Raw genomic sequence first — 21,034 nt, 5'->3', positions numbered from 1 at the left:
ATAATTACAACTATCAGAACAAACTGTTCGGCGTGTGAGTTGAAAATCATGCAGTTGGATTAAAAAAAAAGTATTCCACTGAACATGCGTTGTGGCAGAGACTTTGGCTAGCAAGATGCAAAACCAAAAGACTGAGGGAACACACGCAGGCACACACATGCATCTGTATGAAGAAAAAAAGAACAAAATAAGCAGGTGTCAATATGAAAAGAAGCATGCAATGGAACAGCAAATAAAAGAAAAAAGCATGTTTTTAAAGTAATAAACTAATAAATCAAGTTCAAGCTCATGCAGCAAACATGGAGATAAACATTTCTCATTAAACACACATACTCACCTGTAGAAAGTTTAGCAGAAGTGAGGTCTATAGCGCCATCTGAAGAGCCACTGAGGTAGTCATAGTCATTCTTGGGATCATAGGAGAACAGTTCTGCCTCTGTCAGGTTTGTCTCTGACACTGAAGCTTTGATCCCATTAAGTCCTTTGATACCATACACTCCGGCATTATCATACTGGTAGTGGTCATCTCTATAGCCAAAGCGATTGTCTGGCTGGGTTGTAACTGGAGGCTGGGCTCTGCAACTTCCTGTAAATGGTAGCTTGTAAATAACATCGCAGCACACACTCCTCCTTCCAGCTGTGAGATCTACTGGAGTTCCATCATCCTCTATCACAGTAGTCACAACCCCTGGGCTTGTATCAGACAGAGCTACCATAGTTCTGGCTGGTCTGTAGTTTGAAAGATCCATGGCCCCTGTTGCTTCTAAAGAAAGGACAGGTCCTCCATTGCTGATAACAGTGGGGGGTGAAGGCATTGGTTGTTTTCCTCCGGAGGCGACTAAAGCTTCAAAGGACAGATTAATGGGTATATCTTGAGCTGTAGATGCTACAGTATTGACTACGGGCTGAGAGTTTACTGGTCTGTATACAATCTGTGCTAGTGGTTCAAATGGTTTGTATGTGGTGAGAGGCAGAGGCAATGATGTAACAGGGCCCTGCAAATCGAGTGGTTTTTCTGCTGGAGTATATGAGGCAATAGTCGCTGAGCATGTGACAATTGTGATACTGTCTGTGACAACAGATAGTGTGGTTGAAGGTGTGATCTCTGCACTAAGATTTACTATCTCCGGCTGCACTGCTGTGATTTGACGTCCACTGGAGTCACTTGAAAAAGACTGTCGACATGATTCAGGTGGAGTCAGGTCCATGCCTTGCTCAGTCATTTTTAATCCAACCTTCATGGTACGTAAGTCAATAACATCCCCAGGATAGATTATTTTACCATTCTGTTTGCGCACAGGTTGGACTTTAGTCAAGTCTGGTTGTATATTGATAGCTACAGTTGGTGGAGGAACCTGTGGAAGTCTTTCGTGGACAACAGAAACTGTTGTCCTCTGGACCTCAGTTGTGACCACCTGAGTAACTCGGCTGGGGAGGCTTTCAGGAGGCTGGCCTGAGGTGGAAATTGAAGAAGCGTACATGTGACTCATACTAGACACCACCTTTTCTGGTCCTCTAATCTCTTGGCTCTCAATCGACTCTTGCTGAATTTTAGTAATTGTCACTGGAGCCACTGATACACACTGTGGAATGTCCTGTACGGTGGGTACTGAGGTTCTCCTGGTGTATGCCTCAGTTGTTATTATCTCCAGAGGTTGGTCATATTCTGATGAATAAGTCAATACCTGTGGCCGCTGTTCTATTGAAGGAATGGATGGTCTCCTATAAGGGACCTGAGCAGCATAAGTATCAAAGGGAAGATCCTTTTCAGCTGGCATGTTTACCACCTGTCCTAATAGTAATGGCTGTTGCATAGTTACTGATTCTCTCCTTGTGGTAGCAATAGCCTCAGTTGTAACCACTTGTGAGGGAATATCGTAATCTGCAGGGTAGGGAAATATTTCACTTGTGGCGTAAGGTGGCTGTATGATGGATGATATTGATGTTCTCCTCCGATGGGTGGTTTCCTCAGTTGTAATAACTGGCATCCCAGCTAGGGCCTGAGGCTGTATCACTGATGATGGTATTGAAGCTCTTCTTACATTAGCATCCTTTATTACAATCTCTGTGGGTGTCTCACATGCAGGCGGCAATGCTGTGACCTCCACTGGCGAAACTGAATGTGGCACTGGAGATATTGGAGATGGACTTGCTCCATACACCTGTGAAATATAGGTAACAGCAGAGACATCTGGTTGCATTGCCATTTGGGGAATATCCATCAGAGGAGGAGGTGGTATTACTTCTGTAGTTGTAAGGGCTGTCACCCCAGCAACTGGGATAAAAGCAGCCACTTGAGGTACTGGGGTAACTTCAGCTACTACAGGTAGGGGATGGGGTACAGGACACACTACATGTGGTACCTCCGGTATTCTAACAGCAGTGTCAGCTGGTGTAACCACTGTTGACAAGTCAGACAGGAAGTCAGTCGGAAGGGTCACTACTTCAGCTACAAGAGGTGGTTGCTGTGTAGAGAGCTGCTCTGTCAAAGCTGCTACAGGCTGAACAGTTTGTGGTACTAGAGAAATGTCAGAAATTGTTTGGGCACTGTTAAAATCAACAGGCAGTCCTTGCTTTTTGTGTGTCACTGCTTCAGACAAGATAAGTAGTTGAAGTGGTTGTTCAACAACAAATTGCTGACTTACTTCTGGTACAGGTGACCTTTTTGAAACGTCCACTGTGACAAAGACATCAGTATGTAACTCTTGATCGCTCCATGCCATTTCTACTTGTGGATAAGCAGGTGAATGCACAGCAGCTGGTATATCCTGAGGGACTACTGTCTCTAAAGGCTCTACAGCAACAACTTCTGTCAGAGGCTCTGGCTGCACAGGTACACTTATTTTGGGAGCCTGACAAACCAGTGTTACAGGTGTACCCTCTCCAGGAGCTGCTACAACCTCTGTGTCTATACTTGGATGCCGAGGAACAGGTAAAGGTGCTTTTGCTACAGCTTGGGCTGTCATTGGCTGAATAAGTATGTCTGACTCTGGGGGCATTGTGATGATCTCAGACACCATCTTGGGTGGTGGCAATGGTTGGGTGAATGGTTGTTGTTGTACATATGGTTTCTTAATTGGAGGAGGTACAGAGTGTGCCTGAATAGAAATGTTCTGATCTAATGACATTGCAATGGTATCAGCCGCAGGAGGTGGTGGTTGCATAACAGAATGTGCAGAGTCACGTATGGGCTCTACTTTAGCAGGCACTACCACAGAGGTCATCACTTGCTCTACTGTCACAGCTACGGGTATTGGAGCTGGATGCCTTACAGTGGGGGCAGAGGCTCTCCTAATTGTAGCTGGTGCTGAGAATACCTCAGTGGGTGTTTTCTGCTCTGTAGGTGGGGTATATATGCCTGACACTTTTGTAGATGGGATAGACCCACGTCTTACAGGAGCCTGGACAGTTATAGACTCTGTTGGTGAACCAGGCTCAGAAGGAAGTGTTATTACCACATACGTCTGTAAAGACCTTGCATGCCTTGGAGACAAAGGTGACTTAGGAGATGTAGTACATAACTTTGATTCGACAGGTCTTGTCAGGCTGAGTGGCAGAGCGTTAGGAGGTTCTTTCATCCTTGGCAGTGTTGCTGCTTTGGGGGCCACAGGTGGAGGAGGTGGCTTGACAGTCTCTCCAGGTTTGTGGTTGAAAACTAGCCCAGCTGGAATTGATATAGGTTTAGGTGGTATGGGTGGAGGAGGTTTGGTGGTTTGACTAGGAATAGTTGGTGTAACAGAAATGGGTGTTACTGTTGCTGTAGTAGTAGTTACTGCAGAGGAAACTGATGGTTTTGAATAAACTGTTGGTTTGGGTAAAACAGCTGATGGTGGAGTTGATTCTGCTATTGGTACTTCTGCTGTATGTGCAGCCTTTATCCCCACTGCAGGTTTAGGTGGAAGTGGTGGTGCTGAGACTTGCACTTCTAATATCTTTGTAGGTAATGAAGATATATCTGTGCTGGGTATGTCGGGCACAGTGGACGTGACCATTTGACTACTCTCTGGAGGAACTATTTGCCCTGTGCTAGTTATATTTTGTGTGCTCTGTCCAATCAATTTGTTTTCCCCTGTAGGAACAATGATGACTACATGCCCCTGTTTGGTTGTCACTACTTGAGGTACAGATACAGGTTGTATAGCTTCCATTCTTGGCTGTATATCTACAACTACAGACTGCATTGGCGGGCCAGCCACTGTGGTTGCCATAGCTAATGTAGTTGGTGTGGCATGCTGAATAGTCTTTACAATTGGCATCTCTGTGCTAGTCTCAGGTAATGATACTGAAGTAGACCGAGGGGGAGGAGGAGGTGGAACCTTCTTTTTGACTATAGTAGTTGATGCTGGAGTAGCTGGATGCACCTGGGCAGCTTGAGCTTGAGCTGGGACTACCACTGGACTTATTGATGGGATGGCTGGCTGTACAGGAACAGAATGCACCACTTTGGCTTGGGCTTGAGTAGGAGTAGTTATGTGTGCTAAGACTGGTAGTGGGGTTTGTGCAGAGATCTGAGCTGTTGTTGAAACCAAGTCAGGCATTTGGACTATGACTGGTCCAGGGCATGTGGCCAGAGTAACAGAAGCAGCAACAACACTGGCTGACGTTGGTGTGGAGACTACAAAAGGTAAAGCTGTAACCACTGTTGTGGGTTGAGCTGAGACAACAACAGGTGCTGGACTAGGTGCTGAGACCTGTAAAGAGTCTGGAACCCTGATTGGTACTTGAGATGGAGATGAAACCAAGTCTGGCATTTGGACCACAACAGGTCCTGCGGATGGCATCACTAGGGGTGGAGTTGGGGCTTCAGCTGCGGAAGGCTTAATGTAAACTGCTGCAGGTGTTTGAGCTTTGGATGGATCAGACACCACATCTGGTATGGTAACTATAACCACTGTTGGAGGAGGAGAAGTAACTAAGGTTTCACCAATTGAGGGAGGTGATGGCATTGAAATCTCTGGAGGTGATGGGCCTGTAAATGAAGCTGGAGGTGTTGGTGTAGACAGTGGAGTTGAATCAGCTGAAAGAGGTGTTTGAGCTGGAAATGAGGATGAAGACGTAGTATTAGAAGCAAGACTGGAATCTGGAGTCGCTGGTGAAGTTGGGGATGACATTGGCGATACAGGGGATGGAGTAGTGGTTAGTTCTGGGGCTGATATTGGAGTTGGAATTGGTTTTGGCTCTGGAATATCACAGACCACACTTATAGGCTCCATCTCTATGGTTTCAGAAAAAGTTGGACTTATAGATACATCTTCTTTGGTCTCAGAATCATCACTGGGCGTGATGTCAGAGGAAATACCAATACCATACTCATCTGCAACACTGTCATCCTCTTCCTCCCCAGATGAACACTGGGTAATCTTTAGGTCTGGTATGGGAAACAATGCCTTTCTAAGTGCAGGATCTTGGGGAACCATAGGCCTAACAAAACTTATAGCTCCACTAGGAGTACTTGGAATAACAGTGACCTCAGGGCGCTTGGGAGGTTCAGAAGGGCGAGGAGGGGCTGGTCGTTTCTTTTTCTTTAGTGGAACTTCACTGGAAGTTTCATCGCCTGTAGGAGGCAGATCAGTTTGTCCACTGTTGTATGTCTCCTCTGTGGGTATAGTCACAACACAGGTCTCAGCAGTTGAGGGTGTACCAGTGAGTGAAGCCCCTGATGAGGAAGATTCCATGGCAGTCTGAGCCTCTTGAAATTCCTGCTCTATCATTATCAGTTCTCTCTTTTTCTGCATCATCTCCTCATACACCTCCTCTGGGGACCTGAGTTTTTTGAGAGGTTCAGAGACAGTATCCATTTTCAGTTCTTCCTCTTGAGGTTCACTCATCTTAATTTCAGGCTCCTCAACTAAAGATTCATAAAGATAGTCCTCTATTGCCATCCCCCCATAAAGAGGCTCAATATCAGGAGGACTCTCTCCTGGGATTGCTTTTGTCTTTTGGATAATTTCTTCATAGGCTTCTTCAGCACTTTTCAGTGGTTTAGTTGTAGTATCTCCTCTCACTGAATCAGAAGGTGTGTATGGTATGACTGTTGGTGAAGGTTTACTTCCTCTCTGCACAGCTTTTCTAACCTCTGGGTCTGATTCTATACTGCCGGAGTACTCAGAGCCAGATGTTTTATGTGGTTCATCGATTACAGTGACTTGTCTCAGATCTTCTGTGGAGGAAGCATCTTCATGTGGAGTCAGTTTGCCATGGCCCCTCATCTTCTCTTCCTCAGATGAGTCCTCAATTGTTGGAAGAGGCTGGGTTTGCTGTCTGTGTTTACCTTTGCGATGCTGTTTGTCTCCACTGACTTTCTTGTGAATAGGGCTACTATCACTGTCCTCCTCTAGAGAAGAGGCTGAAGTCGGTGAAGATCCTGGAGTAAAGCTGGATGCCTGGACACTAGATGAACCTTTTGACAGGGATTCTGTGATGCTTTCTACTTCTTCATCAGTGCTTTGTCGCTGTCTGGTGACTGGAATAGCCTTTTTGAAACTAGTCCTCGGAACAGTTTCAGGAACATTTTGAGCAGTGGTGGTGTCTGATTTTGGGACAGCTTGTTTTCTTGCCGGACTGTCTTCATTATCTATGCTAGCTTTTTTAGACAGTGCTTTGGCTGTCACTGGAGCATTATCAATATCAACCTCCTTGACAGTTTGTATGTTTGCTAAATCTTTTTCCTTCTCATCTTCTGACAAAGACATTTCTTCTTCATCACCCATGCCCATTATCTGCTTGCGGATGAACTCTTCATCTTCAATCGAGGAGTCCGCGCTTTCAGTTTTGATGTCCTCACTGCTGGATGAAATGTTGCTAACCTTCAGTCTTCTCCTTTGCACTTTGGGTGATGGTGTGAGCTCACTTTCACTGCTTTCCTCCATTGCTTGGAAACTGAGACGTCTTCGTTCAGCTTTAGACTCCTCCTTTTCTGGCACAGATGTGTCTGTGTTTATATCCATTTTGCCTGCGTCAGTTGCTTTCCCATCATCTATTTCATATGATATTGGTAAAATCTGGGGTTGCTCTTCATCATGTTTCTCTGCTTTGGACTCTGTAGTTGTAACAGTGACTATATTTTCCAACTTTGCCTGCCCAGTAGGTAGAGAGACCTTTCGTTTTTTATTTACATCTTCTTTGTTTTCAGGTTGATCCTAAATGTGAAGAAAAGAAAATGACAGTGAATAAATTTCCTCTGTGAAAGAGAATGTGATCATGCAGTGGGAATAAGCATCCTACAATCTCATTAAAACAAGCTGAGCAGATGCTGGTCATCTACATACCAAATAATATGTAAGGTAACTTGGTTGTTGTAGTATTTAATGCATGTAACTGAAACCAAAGAGTGTAGCTGTAAGATGCACCACAACATTTACTAGTTTGAGGAGGAAATGTGGCATAGTGTACTCACACTGTTTACTGTGATTTACTGTAATAATAATAATTTTAATAAACAATAGTCATTCTTACCTCCACTATTGTAGATACTGGAGCTGAGGTGACTTCAGGAGTCTTTTTGAAATCTAAATCCCTGCTGTCAGCAGCTGTGACTGGTTTTACTTCCAATATTGGCTGTTCTTCTGATTTCGGTTGCACCTCAACTTGCTGCAGAGATTTCATTGGCTTTGCCTCCTTGATAATCATCTCTGGAGCAGAGACCTCTGGCTTTATTTCAGTCTCTGGAACAACTCCAGGCACTGCAGCATGTGCAGCGATGGTGTCAGTCACTGGAATAGAAGAAGTTGTAGCAACACCTGCTTCAACTACAACTTTTGGTAAGTCAGGTTTACGCTCTTGTGTCACGCCAGTCACTGCCTGTTTTTCCACAGCTACGGTCTTGGGAACATCTGCATTTGGCACTTCAACCTTTGGGGTTACATCTGTCTGTTGCACAGGGGCCACAGCAGGTGTAACAGATTTTATCGTTGATGTTGCCAAAGGCTGTTTTTCCACTGTAACAGATGTAACCTCTGCTGTTGTAGGTAGGGGTGTCTTCTCTTTCTTAATTTGTGGGGATGCTGCCATAGTAGAATCTACATCTGTCTTGACGGGTGTAGATTCAGCCTTTGCTGTTGGGGCTGGAACTGTTGGGGCTGCCTCCATAGGGCCAGGTGTAGGCTGTGATTTTGTGGCTCCAGGTGTAGGCTCTGCCTTTGTTGTGGGGGTTTTGGGCTCTGCCTTTTTGGTGGCAGGCTGGATCTCTGCTTTGGCAGGTACAGGTGAAGGTTGAGGCATTTTTCCTGAGTCTCCCAGCTGTCCCGACAAAGCCCGCTGAGTCTGGCAGTTCAAACACAGCCATTCCTTCTGTAACCAAACAAAGACAACATAAGATTAACACGCTTTTCACACAATTTTTTACAAATAAATATAAGCTGAATTTATTTCTTTAATCAGTGGTGCTGGTCATAGATGTGGACTAGAGATTATATATGCATAATCAGGATTTTAGGAACAGATGCCAGGAATGCCTCACCTGAGCAAACCTGATATAGGTAACAGATCTGAGATTAAGATTTCCATGAAGTAATTTTAGAGCTTCTGTAATCAGTTAATTATGCCCCATTCCCAATGTATTTGTTTGTTTAAAATAACAGAGGCATTGTGTTTTTTTTTTTATTACAGAGCATATTAGTTATGAGCGGACTGGCAGCACAATTCTTCTGCTTTCCTTCTGAACTGCTCGCTTACCAGATAAATAGTAGCATAAAGTAAAAAACATATTTATACAGATGACTTGGCTTTTAAAGTCTTCACTATCACTAAGCTGTATTTGTAGATACAGTTCTCTCCCCTCCATGACAGCCTCATGTGAAACTTGAAAATTGTTTTTTTGTATTGTTCTAAAGTATGTGTGAATACTGAGCATTTTCTAAAAGGTATCAAAACCCTGTATATTAGTAGGATTATCACGCAAAATAGACACTTCAATGTTTGCAATTTGAGCGGGACTTTGAGCTCAATTATACATTTTCTTCATGTTAAGAGTTCACAATTCTCTGCGGTGTATTGCACAATTTACTTTTTTCATCATATATTACATAACTCATCATGAGCAGATAAGTCATACTGATTGTCTTTCACCAGTTTGAATCCGATTGAATGAGCCGACTGAAGCAGAACTTAGTCATCATTACATTGTACACTACGCATGAATTCAAAGCAAACCCCTACAACAAGCTTGTTTAGACAAAACCATTTTGAAAAACAGGACAGCCTTAAAGAAGTGGGTAAGAGTGTTTATGATTTAGAGGCATCTGTTATAGACAACAGCGATAGATAACTGTATCTACAAATTCTCGTGCTTTAATTAGCATGGATCCTTCATAACTCTATAGAGAGGTCCCCAGTTTGCACAGCAGCTGAGACAAAATGAATAAGCAGCAACAGGAAATCAATAAATGTTTAAATAAAAATTAATAAATGTAAGAGCATTCATGTGGTTGAACTAAGCTAAGGTACCATTAAGCCCTACACATTGGTCCTTAAAGTCTTTACTAGAATGTCTAAATATTGATTTATAGATAAAAACTTGTTTTCTATGCATTGTCATACTTTTGTGAGTGATGACAGGATAACAGTGTGTTTTGGGAGATGAATAAATATTAAAAAATAAAGTTTGAATCATATGGAGATGGATTTCTTTTTAAACATGCATATCATGTGGCAAATGGCTATGTTGTTAAACTAGTGTCTTGCAGTTGTTGATAACTCAGAGTTTTGATAACATAGTTTTGAACTATTGCAGACATATTGGATTCACTATAGACCAAATATTACAGACTACAATACAGTTTCTTTTGCTGAGTAATAGTATTGCATTATAGGTAATATATGTCCAGTTGCCAGCTCACATTATCTGATATCCGAGCATTCACTCATAAATATTTATAATATAGACAATTTTCAATAAATGCTTCTGCTACCTAATATTAACATGCACTCTGTTATTACAATGGACCCTGCATCACTTGTAAGACAGCAATAGAAATGCTTACCTTGCAAAAGAGCTAATCACATTTTATAAGAAATGCTATGACTTTAAAATTGAATCCTCTGACGCCATTTCTTATCACATCTAAGCTCCATTAACGGACAGTTAAGGAGGAGAGGCAGGCATAGGCTGTCAACAGATAAAGCAGTTTGTCTGTACTATAGCAACCTAGCAGACCAAACCACAGCAATGCGCCTGCCTCTGCAGAGTCAGGGAGAGCTGCTCTGATACAGGACAGAAGGGGGAGATTACAACACACACACAGACACACACACACACACATCCTGTGGAAGTTTTAACTGCTTTATCAATAAATAATGTATTAGAACATATACACACTTAGTACATCATAATTATGGACACCTTGACCACATGTATATACTACTGTTCATGTGCTTTATGAGCAAGAAAAACACATGTATATGTGTCTGAACACATTATTGTATCTTCTAATCCAATAAACAACACTGTTTAGATGTTGTGACATCATAGTACTAACATAAAACATGTTTTATATAGTAAGTAATGTAAGTTTACTGCAAACAAGCAGTGACTGTAAGTACAGCCTGCTCATATTCTACCCAGAAACTACGAGCAGCAGTAACACTGCAAGAAAAACATGATTAGGAGCACTGCTGTAAAATGTGTTCACTGACTGAGAAATACTCACAGCAAACAAAATTACCACTAATGAAAAACTTATTCACAGTCTTTGATGAATAAAGTCATCACCCTGCAAGACTTAGGGGAAAACTGATACCGCTGCATTCAATATGACTGATAGGCTTTTGTTCATTGAGTTGTGGTTCAATCCGGCGTATGATAATCCTATTTGTTCCCCATAGTAACCAACAATACCTCATCAGCACGGTGCATGATGCTGATAATTGTGTAAACCAGTGGATGATTTAAACCTCACTTTTGTGTGAGCCGGAGCATGCACAGCCTCAGTGATGTTTCCCATTAAGGTTAAAAAAATAAAAAGGTGTTAGTCATGAAAGTCTTTGCAGAATAGTACACTGCATGTAGTTTATAATCAAAGGCTAATATTTATTGTTACAACATTTTAAATCTGAGTATTCTGCATTAAAATTATTTTGACAGTTTAATCCCCACATATATATTTGACTACTTCTCCATTTCCTCCTCTGTCACGCTTGCAGGTCATAATCACAACTAACAAGGAACATGTTCTTGCCTAAGTATGCTAATCAGCAGATTCATGTCACTACCAAGGCCATTCAGATGATAAATTAGTATTCACAAGCTCCTGCTCATCCTGCTTGTCTTGTAAATCATCATGTAGACCCTGTACAATGGCCTTATCAGAGTCATCTCATGTGCACTGATGCTATCATTATGTATATGCAAATCTAACAGTTACATCTTTTATCTGCTTCAACTGGAAAAATCAATTTGACAGTTTCTTCATAGAGAGTGATATGTATATACAAACAAGTACAGCAGATGTTTACAATCTTAGCATTGGGCCAGTTGTATCTGTTTATCACAATTTATTTTCAGCTAGTGATGGTAGCTGCACTCATCAACACATTATAATTACACAGAGTGTTACAAGGCTGCATGGTTGTCCACTGCTGTTATCTAAATACAGCCCTGACCCTCTCCAGGTGATAATATTACACGAATATCAGACTGACAACTGATCTTTTTTATGCAAATCAACACTTGACCTTTTGCAGTGATTGACACGTAAGCACCATCCTTCCACCTGATAACTCATTTACCCTTCTAATTCAAAATTGAACTGAAAAAACTCTCTGTCAACAAAAAACGACCTACATTAATCCCATCACATCCCCCTCCAGCACCAGTCACTGCCTCGCAGCCTTGCGGTCTCGGAGCCATGCATCATAGCTGTGGGGCTTGGAAAGTCGCCATCATCCTTTTGTCTAATTAAATCTGTTTTATGAGTAAAGAGCAGGAGCTCCTAGCAGGGAGCTGTGGGAGAGGCTGCTCCGCACGATTAGCTTGAGAGCTGGATTACCAGACCTTCACAATGACAGCAGTCAGGAAATTGTGCTCTTGACACACAGGTGTGCTGCATTAAGCTAGATCTGCTGAGCTTTGTAGCTGACATGTTCACTTTTTTCCAAGGCACAAGAGGCCCAGAATTCAAACTTAGTGCTTTTTGAATTACCTAAATATTTTATATGAAGGCTAGCCAGTAATGGATTTTTGGCACTGATATTGACATCATTACGTAGGAGACACAACAACTTAGTTTTTAATTTATAGACCAACATCTTACTAATATATGAAACATGCTCCAAACATTATTTAGATCACTATAAACAATGCTATGCAACACTCTGCAGAATAGTTTGTGTTGACAAATATGACTGTGATTAGACAGTAAAATCTGTCGTTGATATACAAGACAGAGGGCCTTGTACCATTTGCCAAAACACCTTCAGTATCAAAATTTGCTAAAAAAAAGCAAATATTTTTCAGTCTTGCATTTCTATAGCAATTACATCCTCATATAGCTTTGACCAGGTATCTACGTGATGGCCTTTGGTATGTGGATCACATCACAAGTCTTCAGCCTCACTTCAGTTCCTTCCTGTTGTTGCTTCTGGGGCTGGTAAGGTTCTTATTGATTTCCTGGCAGATTCTTTTGGCATGAGCAGTAGCTTGCTAATATACTTGGCTTTCAGCAGCCCCCACAGAGCAGAGCTCTACATAAATCAAGTCCTCTGATAATAGAGAATGTTGACCTACTAATGTGTAATAAGCAGAGTGCCTCATTCTAAAGACAAGGAAATACTGTACTGGTTGCACTTTTCCCACTGAACATCTGTAGACTTCCCTTCTGCGGGATGCAGTAGGTCTAAGATTCTAAGTCATCGAGAGGGTGTGGCAACAGAAGGTAACATCAACAATACAGACTATCAGAGCATGGTCCCAGTATCAAATACAGTAGCAACATGGATCCTTTACAGTTTGAGGGTATAACTGTCTCATATATGCCATGATTCATAATACTAATGTCTGGCACAGACATGACTAATGCAATACTGAGAGCAGTAGCAATAAAAACAATGATTTAGGTGTTCATAAGACAGACTCAGGATGGTTTCCAACTTGTATCAAACAGGAGCTTATTTAATGTCAGCATGGCTAGCCTCAGTGTGCCCTGTAGAAAAGGCTATGAAAGGAGAGAAGGGATGCAGCAGGTATGCTGTGCTTGTTCTCTCCTCGGTGTGACTATTTTTAACGCTGTCACTAGGTGCACCAGGGGGTGTCTCCTCCTTATTGTTGGGCCAACAGTCTGTGGTTGCCAAGTCTACAGCTGAAAACATCTTGTAAACAGGGTCCCTTTTCCCAAAAGGTCCTCAAGGATGAATAAGATTGAGCAAAATGAACCTAAGAAGCTCGCAGCTTTTAGCAATATCACAAGTGCCCCCTGACCAACAACAGCTTCTTCAAATGTAGGAACCCACAGAAGCAATCCTTAGTTGAGTGTATTTCTGTTTTTACTGTTTCTTTTCAATTTTTAAAAAAAAAATATATGATGACCACTTGCATTCATGTGCAATATAAACTCACCACATCCACACACACAAATCAAATTGTCAACTGGCTATAACTTCATTAAAAAGGTCTCCTCTTTCCACTGAATGTCAGCCAACTATAGGCACAGCCTAATGCATGAAATTGCATCTGAGACTTTTAAAACCTTTTAACCTCTTAATGGTTACAGGGCTTCTTTTAACCATCAGAGGTTTTATTTTGTCTTTACAAGTGAGCTGTGACAAGCCTTGAGCATATATGTTTAAAAAAAACTATGTAGCCATCATGCAACAGCTGATGAATGGAGTTCTGAGCTCCATCAAGTTGTTGCATAAGTTTAAAGTTTGATTGGAATTTGCACTTAAACATCTGTCTAATTTTTCAATGTTTTATTCACAACAAGGCCTCATTTGCCTGACATTAACCAGTGTCATAGTATCTTCTGTTAATCTTACATTTCTGCACTCTAATTGTTAATTTCTCATACTAAGTAATGTTAAAATGACAGCTGGGGTTATGGATTGATAAACAATTATTTATGTGTGTATAGTAATTTGGGCATCATATGCCCTTTTAAAGTAAAATATCTAAGATATTCCTTAAAACTGAATTGCAGTGATTGGATATTAGGATTTTCCAGTGAATCTTATATTAAAGTAATGGCCTATTATTATTAAAAAAATGCATGTTAACTTAAAAAAAAAAATACAGAGGGATTATCATTCATACTGTCTCATCCGTCACAAAGCTTTTAGCCGGCAAAGCACGACACACGTGTGCCCTACTTATCAGACAACAGTCACTCCCAGGCTTTTGATGGCATCAGCTGAAGCAGAACAGTCAAAAGGGAAAATGGATAGACTTGCTGCGAGCACACACTTTGCCTAAAGCGGCCTTCTTTTCTTTCAAACCTTACACATTCTTTTCATATTTAAAAAGGCCTCCCACTGAAAAAAAACACACACTTTTGATAGAGAGAACTGACAAGCACAGCCTCTTTGGATAAAGCAGGTCATGGGACAGAAGTAAGTATGGCAGCTCATCCCATCCAGTTGTGTTGAGGCCAGGCTATTTCTGTATTCCTCAGCTATTAGGAGGAATGAATCTATGTTGTACACAGAGCGGCAAACACTCATGATTATCCCTTCCCCCATTCAACCTCTACACTTAATCTCTTCCCCCTCAACAAAAATGTGAGAAGTGTCAATTACATAAGAGGCACATTTCTTTGTGTTGTGTTGTGTTATGTTGTTTTGTCTATGTGACATTTTGGGTGAGCATGTGGCAATCTAACTCTGGGAAAATAAACTAAAGGCAGATTAAAACAGTTGCTGCAGAGAACAGTTGACAGTGTGCACGTTCCTGTTCTTATACAAACTAATATCAGCCAGAAATACAACAGTAGGAAAAAAAGGTCACAATATTTTATTAAATCTATCTATGAAATATCTGGTGTCTGATGAAAGTGATAAACCGACCTTACGGAAGTATTTCAGCTGTTCAGAAAATGATGAATGTTGCAATAATGCAGCTAACACATAGGAAATGTCAAGGTGTTGCATTCAACCATGCATGTGTGTGTCAGCAGGTTAACACATGCACATTATTGCTGCCCACACAAAATGAAGAGGGGGAAATGTTACATTACATGGAGCCACTGATCTGTTGGAGAGCAGATGGCCCGAAAAGAAATGTCTGCTGTTCTAATGTACTGCAGCGTGTTGTGTCGGACTTAATCCATTTCACCTCTACTTATTGGCATATCACAGGGCTTTGCCATCTCAAATCTCTCACGGGGGTTAGAGATTCCCTGGTCCCTCCTCTCCTATGGCAGCAGATCCCATCTCGTTAATGCTGTTGCACAACCCTCAATCACTTTAATACATTTTCAGTGCCGCCAGTCTACTGAGGCTCCCTTCTCATGAGCTGTTATGTAATAACTCTGGCCTCTCCAGCAGAGAGATAGCCACAACAGTCAGCCACCACATAGCCTGTGCTTTGGCATGTTCAATTGGAGATCTCTCAGAGTTGCTCATTAATTACAATAGATTTGCTGAAATATGCACAGATTTGAAGTCACAGTCTGAAAACAGAAGCAGCAAAGCTCTCGTTATATTTCATCTGCTGTGGCACCTTCATCTAATATTTCACTACACATGTACACATATTCTTCGTCAAGTATCAAAAAAACAGAGCTAAGGCTTGTATATATGACAGTGTCCCAGAACTTCCTTTTACACTACAGAGTATTCACAGTCAAAAGGCACATTGCAGCACAAATGAAGGGGTCTGTCTACACAAACATCAACAAAAAGCAGCAGGTTGACTTTCAAGTATAATAACATACAATTCTAAAATATAATGCTTTTAGAAAAGATCAAATGGATCTTTATTGTCATAGTACTAGTGCAATCTCTATGTATTTATATTCAAATGTAATCAGAAAGTGCTCTTAGGTGATATAAAGCACCTATTTACTGTATAGTATATATGGCAAGCTAAGCAGCAGCAAAGATACTGAAGAAATTTACATTTTTCAAAGTGGAGATGGCACTGGTGCTAAACTAAAGCACTAAACTCCATGCCAAGTGTTTGAAAACCTTAATGACGAGTTTTCTGGAGCTGCATTGCAAATGCTTGGTCCTATAAATATTGTAAATATGTTTATTACTTTAATATGTAAATTTTGCAACACTTGAGCTCTGACCAGTGTTGAAATATGTGGACATGGATACAGTATGCTGCCTCTCCAGCATTCTGGATCAGTCCTACTCCAGTTTGGCTGTGCATGCAGCATAAATTACAAATTAGTGCTCCTCAAACTAATAAAAATATCACTCAAGTCACATATCCAGGAAACTGTCAAGCCAAAGAACTGAGAATGTAAGAGTCTTATTTGTTGTACTTACCACTGATGTGTGAGGCATGGGGTTAAATCCACAAAGACTGCAGACAGTGTTCTTGCATTCTGTACAGGTGTTGTAATTGGGGGGATCCTTGGAGCCCATGTTGAGTTCAACTTTACAAAGTGGACAGGTGGATAAGCTGGGTTTAGGGGCAATCCCGGTGACTTCTGTGGATTTTGAAGGCTCTGGGGGAATTTTTCCTTCTTTGGCCTGCACTGACTGAGTCGGCTTGGCTTGTTGAGGTGGCTGTGATTTCTGTGCAGCAGGTGGTTTAGTATCCTTTGCAAGGGATGTCTTAGGAGATGCTGGAGGTGTGGGTTTTGGAGAGACAGCTGTAGTAGACATCTTACGTGGAGTGGGGGGTGTAGTTTTAGTTTCATCTTGAACAGCCGAAGTTATCAGTGTGGATGCAGAACTGAAAATGGAGGAACCAAAGCCAAACATCTTCCCAGTGACTGACTCAGCAGGCTTTGCAGATGTAGGTTGAGGTTTAGTAGCACCAAAGCCAAAGAAGCCTCCTGACTCCTGCTTAGCAGGCTGAGCTGGTGGTGGAGCCGATTTGGCAGGAGGGGTCACAGATTTAGCGGGCTGTTGTGGTTGTTTGACAGCTTCTTGTTTTACAACTCCTGGCCTTACTTCAGCCTTTGCAGTTGGAGGAACTTGCGCTTGTGGAGCTTTTCCAGCCAGTTGCTGCTTACCAGCCACATCCTGACTTTTTGTTTGTTCAGTATCTGATATCACCTGTGTCCTTTGCACAGAGGCATGCCGTAGTGGGTCCATCTTTTGATTTGCGGTTGGCACTGGGGTCTCAGCCTTGATGGGTTCTTTCTTAATTTCCTTTTGAATCCCGTCTTTTTGGACTTCTGCAGACTCTGTAGGCTTTTCCTTCTTGGGTAATGTTGCCACGTCCTTCTGATCAGTGGAAGGAGCTGTAATGACCTTGCTTGGTGTGGGTTGTGGTTTCACTACAGCAGGTCCAGTGGGCCCAGATACTGCTAGGGCTCTCTGCATCTGGCAGTTTAGACAAAGCCATTCCTTTACCTAAAACAAGCACAATAGAATACATGAAAACACAAAGAGGGCAATAAGCATTAATTTATTCAGTCTAACAGTTTCAATATAAACATTCTTCAAATCAAATAATTGGTAACACTTTACCTCTGACACATTCGGCATTGGATTAAATCCACACTGGTTGCAGACAGTAGTCTTGCATTCTGTGCAAGTGTTGTAGTTGGGGGGATCCTTGGCGCCCATGTTTAGCTTGACCTTACAGAGTGGACAGTTCGACGGGGTCACTTGTGAAGCACCTTTGTTGTCTGTTGGTACCTTAGGAAGCTCTGATGGGGCTTTGTCACCTTTGGCCTGTACTGTTGCTGGAGTCTTATCCTGTTGAGGTTTCTCTAGTTTCTTCACCTCAGTTTTCTGGACAGGTGGTGGCTTGGTGTCCTTAGCAGGTAATGTCTTAGGAGAGGCTGGTGGTGTAGTTTTAGGAGTCACACTGGCTGTGGTGGACATCTTTCTTGGAGTTGGTGGTGTAGTCGTAGTTTCATCCTGGACAGCTGAGCTTATCAAAGTAGATGCTGAGCTTAAGAAAGATGAACCAAAACCAAACATTTTTCCTGTCACAGACTCAGCAGGTTTTGCAGCTGCAGGCTGTGTTTTATTAACACCAAAACCGAAGAAACCTCCTGACTCCTCTTTCGCAGGCTGAGCTAGAGAGGGTACAGATTTAGCTGGGGAGGTTCCAGGTTTTGGAGGCTGCTGCAATGGTTGTTTTCCAGCTTCTTGTGGAGCAGCAGGTTTAGGAGCCTGAACTTTAGGAGCCTGAACTTTTGGAACCTGTTGCTGGGGTGCACTAGGTTGTTGTTTAGGTGCCTCTGCAGGAGGCTTTTGTGGAACAGGTGAAACATCCATCTTTGTGACAGCAGATGAGTCAGTTTTGTCAGGCAATGAAGTAGCTGTCGTGGTGACTTCCTGTGCCAGTGCTATCAAGGCTGGTGTTTCTTTGGCTGTGGCGATGTTAACAAGGTCCTTTTTGGCTTCACCTGGCTGAGGAATCTCTTCCTGAGGGACTGATGGTGTAGTCTCTTTCTTGTGTGTGGTGGCAGGGACTTCTTTGCTTGGTGAAGGCTTCATCATGGGGAGGCCTGGCGGTTCTGAAGCACCAAGTGCTCTCTGCATCTGGCAGTTAAGACACAGCCATTCCTTAACCTGCAAAGCAAAGCAAAAACACAAAACTCATAAGCAGTGTATAGTGAACTCTCAAGACAATGTTTTGATCTACTTTACATTCAATTGGAATGATACATTAATATTGTTTTATGTTTATATTCTTTTTTATTACCTCTGTCACACTGGGCATAGGCGTAAATCCACATTTGTTGCAGACTGTGGTATTGCATCCTGTGCAGGTGTTATAGTTAGGATTATTTTTTGAGTCTTTAGTGAGCTCTGTCTTGCAGAGCGGGCATGACTGGTCCACTTTCTGATCAGGCTGGGGAGTATCTGGTTTTGTAGGCTCTGGAGCTTTGTCCACCTTGGTCTCTTCTGATGGAGGAGCCTGGGTCTGCAGAGGCTGGTCTGAAATCTTTTCCACTTGTTTTTTACCTGCATCTGGTTTGACCTCCTTTTTGACCTCTGAAGTCATCTTTGGTGAAGCTGGGGGACTTGACTTTGGACTCTGTGACTTTGTCAGTTTGTTCAAGACTTGTGGGGCAGACATTTTGCGGATACCCTGCATAGTGTGTGACTCCTCCTGACCTGCAGATGTTATTAAATTGGATGCTGAGCTAAAGAGGGATGAACCAAATCCTAACATCTTTCCAGTCACAGCTTCACTTGATATTGAGGCAGCACGCTGAGATTTAGGACTACCAAAGCCAAATAAACCTCCTGATTCTTGATTTGCTGGCTGTGCTGTGGGTGGAGCAGCTTTTGAAGGTGACCCATGTGGTTGTTTGTTTAATACTTGCTTGGGCTTTACTTCTTCAGAGGGTTTGGCAGCTGATTTCTGTTCAGCTGATTTCTGAACTGTCTCAGCTTTCTCTTTCTTTTCTGATTCTACCTTGGTTGGAGGACGAGCTGCGTTTTCAGTATCAGTGGTGACAGGATGAGCATTAGCAGGTGGTAGCTCTGAAAGAACAATTGTAGCCTCTTTGTTTGGTGGTGCAGTGGAGGTTGGAGGTTCCTTGGCAGGTGGTAAACCTGCCTTTTCTTCTTTTGGTGGAGCTGAAACTGTAGCTGCGGTGTCTTTTTTAGGTGGTGAGATTGTTGTTGTTTGTGTAACATCCACTTTATTTTGGCTTGTGCCTGGTGCTGGACTGTCCTTCTGAATGTTTTCTGGAATTTCTGCCTTTTCTGTGGAAACAATTTCTTTCTTTTGAGTAGTGGTGGCATCTTTTTCAGCTGGCACAGGTGTTGACATTTTGCTTGGTGCTGCCTGAGGTTTCATTACTGGAGGCTGGACGGAATCTGCTGCTGCAATGGCTCTTTGCATCTGACAAGTCAGGCACAACCACTCCTTCATCTGTTAGGAAAAAACATTTTATTTTAAGTAACTGAACACTGAATTTGTAAGATGAAAGCTCCTATATTGTTGGAGATATGCATTATTAATACATACACTTCAGTGACTTACCTCTGACTCATTTGGCATCGGGTTGAATCCACACTGGTTGCAGACAGTGTTTTTGCATTCAGTGCAGTTATTGTAGTTTGGTGGCTCCTTGGACCCTATGTTTAGTTGAACCTTGCAGAGTGGACAGGTAGTCTGGTCTGATTTGACAGCTGCTTTAGAAGATGCTGCTGAAGGTTTTGGGGGCTCTTTGTCCCCTTTGACCTGTTCCACTGGTGTTGTTTTGGCCTGCTGGGGTTGTTCAGGTTTCTTCTTCTCTTGTATAGCAGAGGGTTTAACCTCTTTCGCAGGCGAAAGCTTGGGAGAAACTGGTGGAGTGGTCTTGGGCTGGTCCTGAACAGTTGAGGTAATCAAAGTGGATGCAGAACTGAAAATGGATGAACCAAAGCCAAACATTTTTCCAGTCACTGAATCAGCCGGCTTTTCAGCAACAGGCTGAGTTTTAACACTGCCAAAACCAAAGAAGCCTCCAGACTCTTTCTGTGTTGCTGCAGCAGCATTACTCTCCTTACGTTCACTTTGCCTTGCCTGGACTGGGGATTTTTGGGGCTCCTTTTGTATTTTCTGAGAAGGAGCTGGGCTGGCCTGTTTTTGAACCACAGTCTCAGATGTAGTTGCCTGTGCTGTTAAAGGTAGTTTCTTCTGAGGTGAGTGCGGGACAGATGACTCCTTCTTCTCAGGTTCAGCAGGGCTGGCAATGTCTTTGTTTTGTGCCTTTGCAGGTGTTTGAGATTTGACAGCAGTGACTCCTGGGGGCTGTGTCACTCCTAGAGCTCGCTGCATCTGGCATGTGAGACACAGCCACTCCTTCATCTTAAAGAGCAAAAACATATTTAAATTCTTGTTAATCTATACAAAATATCATTGTGTTTCTGAGGTTTTATTATTACAATTATTTTCTTTCCAAAGATTATTACACGTTATACATCTAGTACCACAGAGTTTTCTCTATTATTCCCCCCAAAATAAATAAAAAAA

General features: G+C 42.4%; 1 protein-coding gene across 1 annotated transcript in view; it reads right to left on the bottom strand.

Annotated features, from left to right (window-relative positions):
• The window catches only part of pclob (piccolo presynaptic cytomatrix protein b), a 48,584-nt gene that overhangs the window by 20,407 nt on the left and 7,143 nt on the right, over window positions 1-21,034 (bottom strand). The window contains exons 8-13 of the mRNA XM_028430484.1: window positions 20,060-20,869; window positions 18,767-19,948; window positions 17,578-18,633; window positions 16,423-17,460; window positions 7,456-8,289; window positions 338-7,139 (exon numbers count right to left, since the gene is read on the bottom strand). Coding sequence (XP_028286285.1) covers window positions 338-7,139; window positions 7,456-8,289; window positions 16,423-17,460; window positions 17,578-18,633; window positions 18,767-19,948; window positions 20,060-20,869 — 11,722 coding nt within the window. The remainder of the gene's footprint in view (window positions 1-337; window positions 7,140-7,455; window positions 8,290-16,422; window positions 17,461-17,577; window positions 18,634-18,766; window positions 19,949-20,059; window positions 20,870-21,034) is intronic.

Source organism: Parambassis ranga, chromosome 19, assembly GCF_900634625.1.
Source record: "Parambassis ranga chromosome 19, fParRan2.1, whole genome shotgun sequence".
NCBI classification, from domain to species: domain Eukaryota; kingdom Metazoa; phylum Chordata; class Actinopteri; family Ambassidae; genus Parambassis; species Parambassis ranga.
The sequence above is the reverse complement of the archived record's forward strand: the minus strand, read 5'-3'. Positions and strand labels throughout refer to the sequence as shown.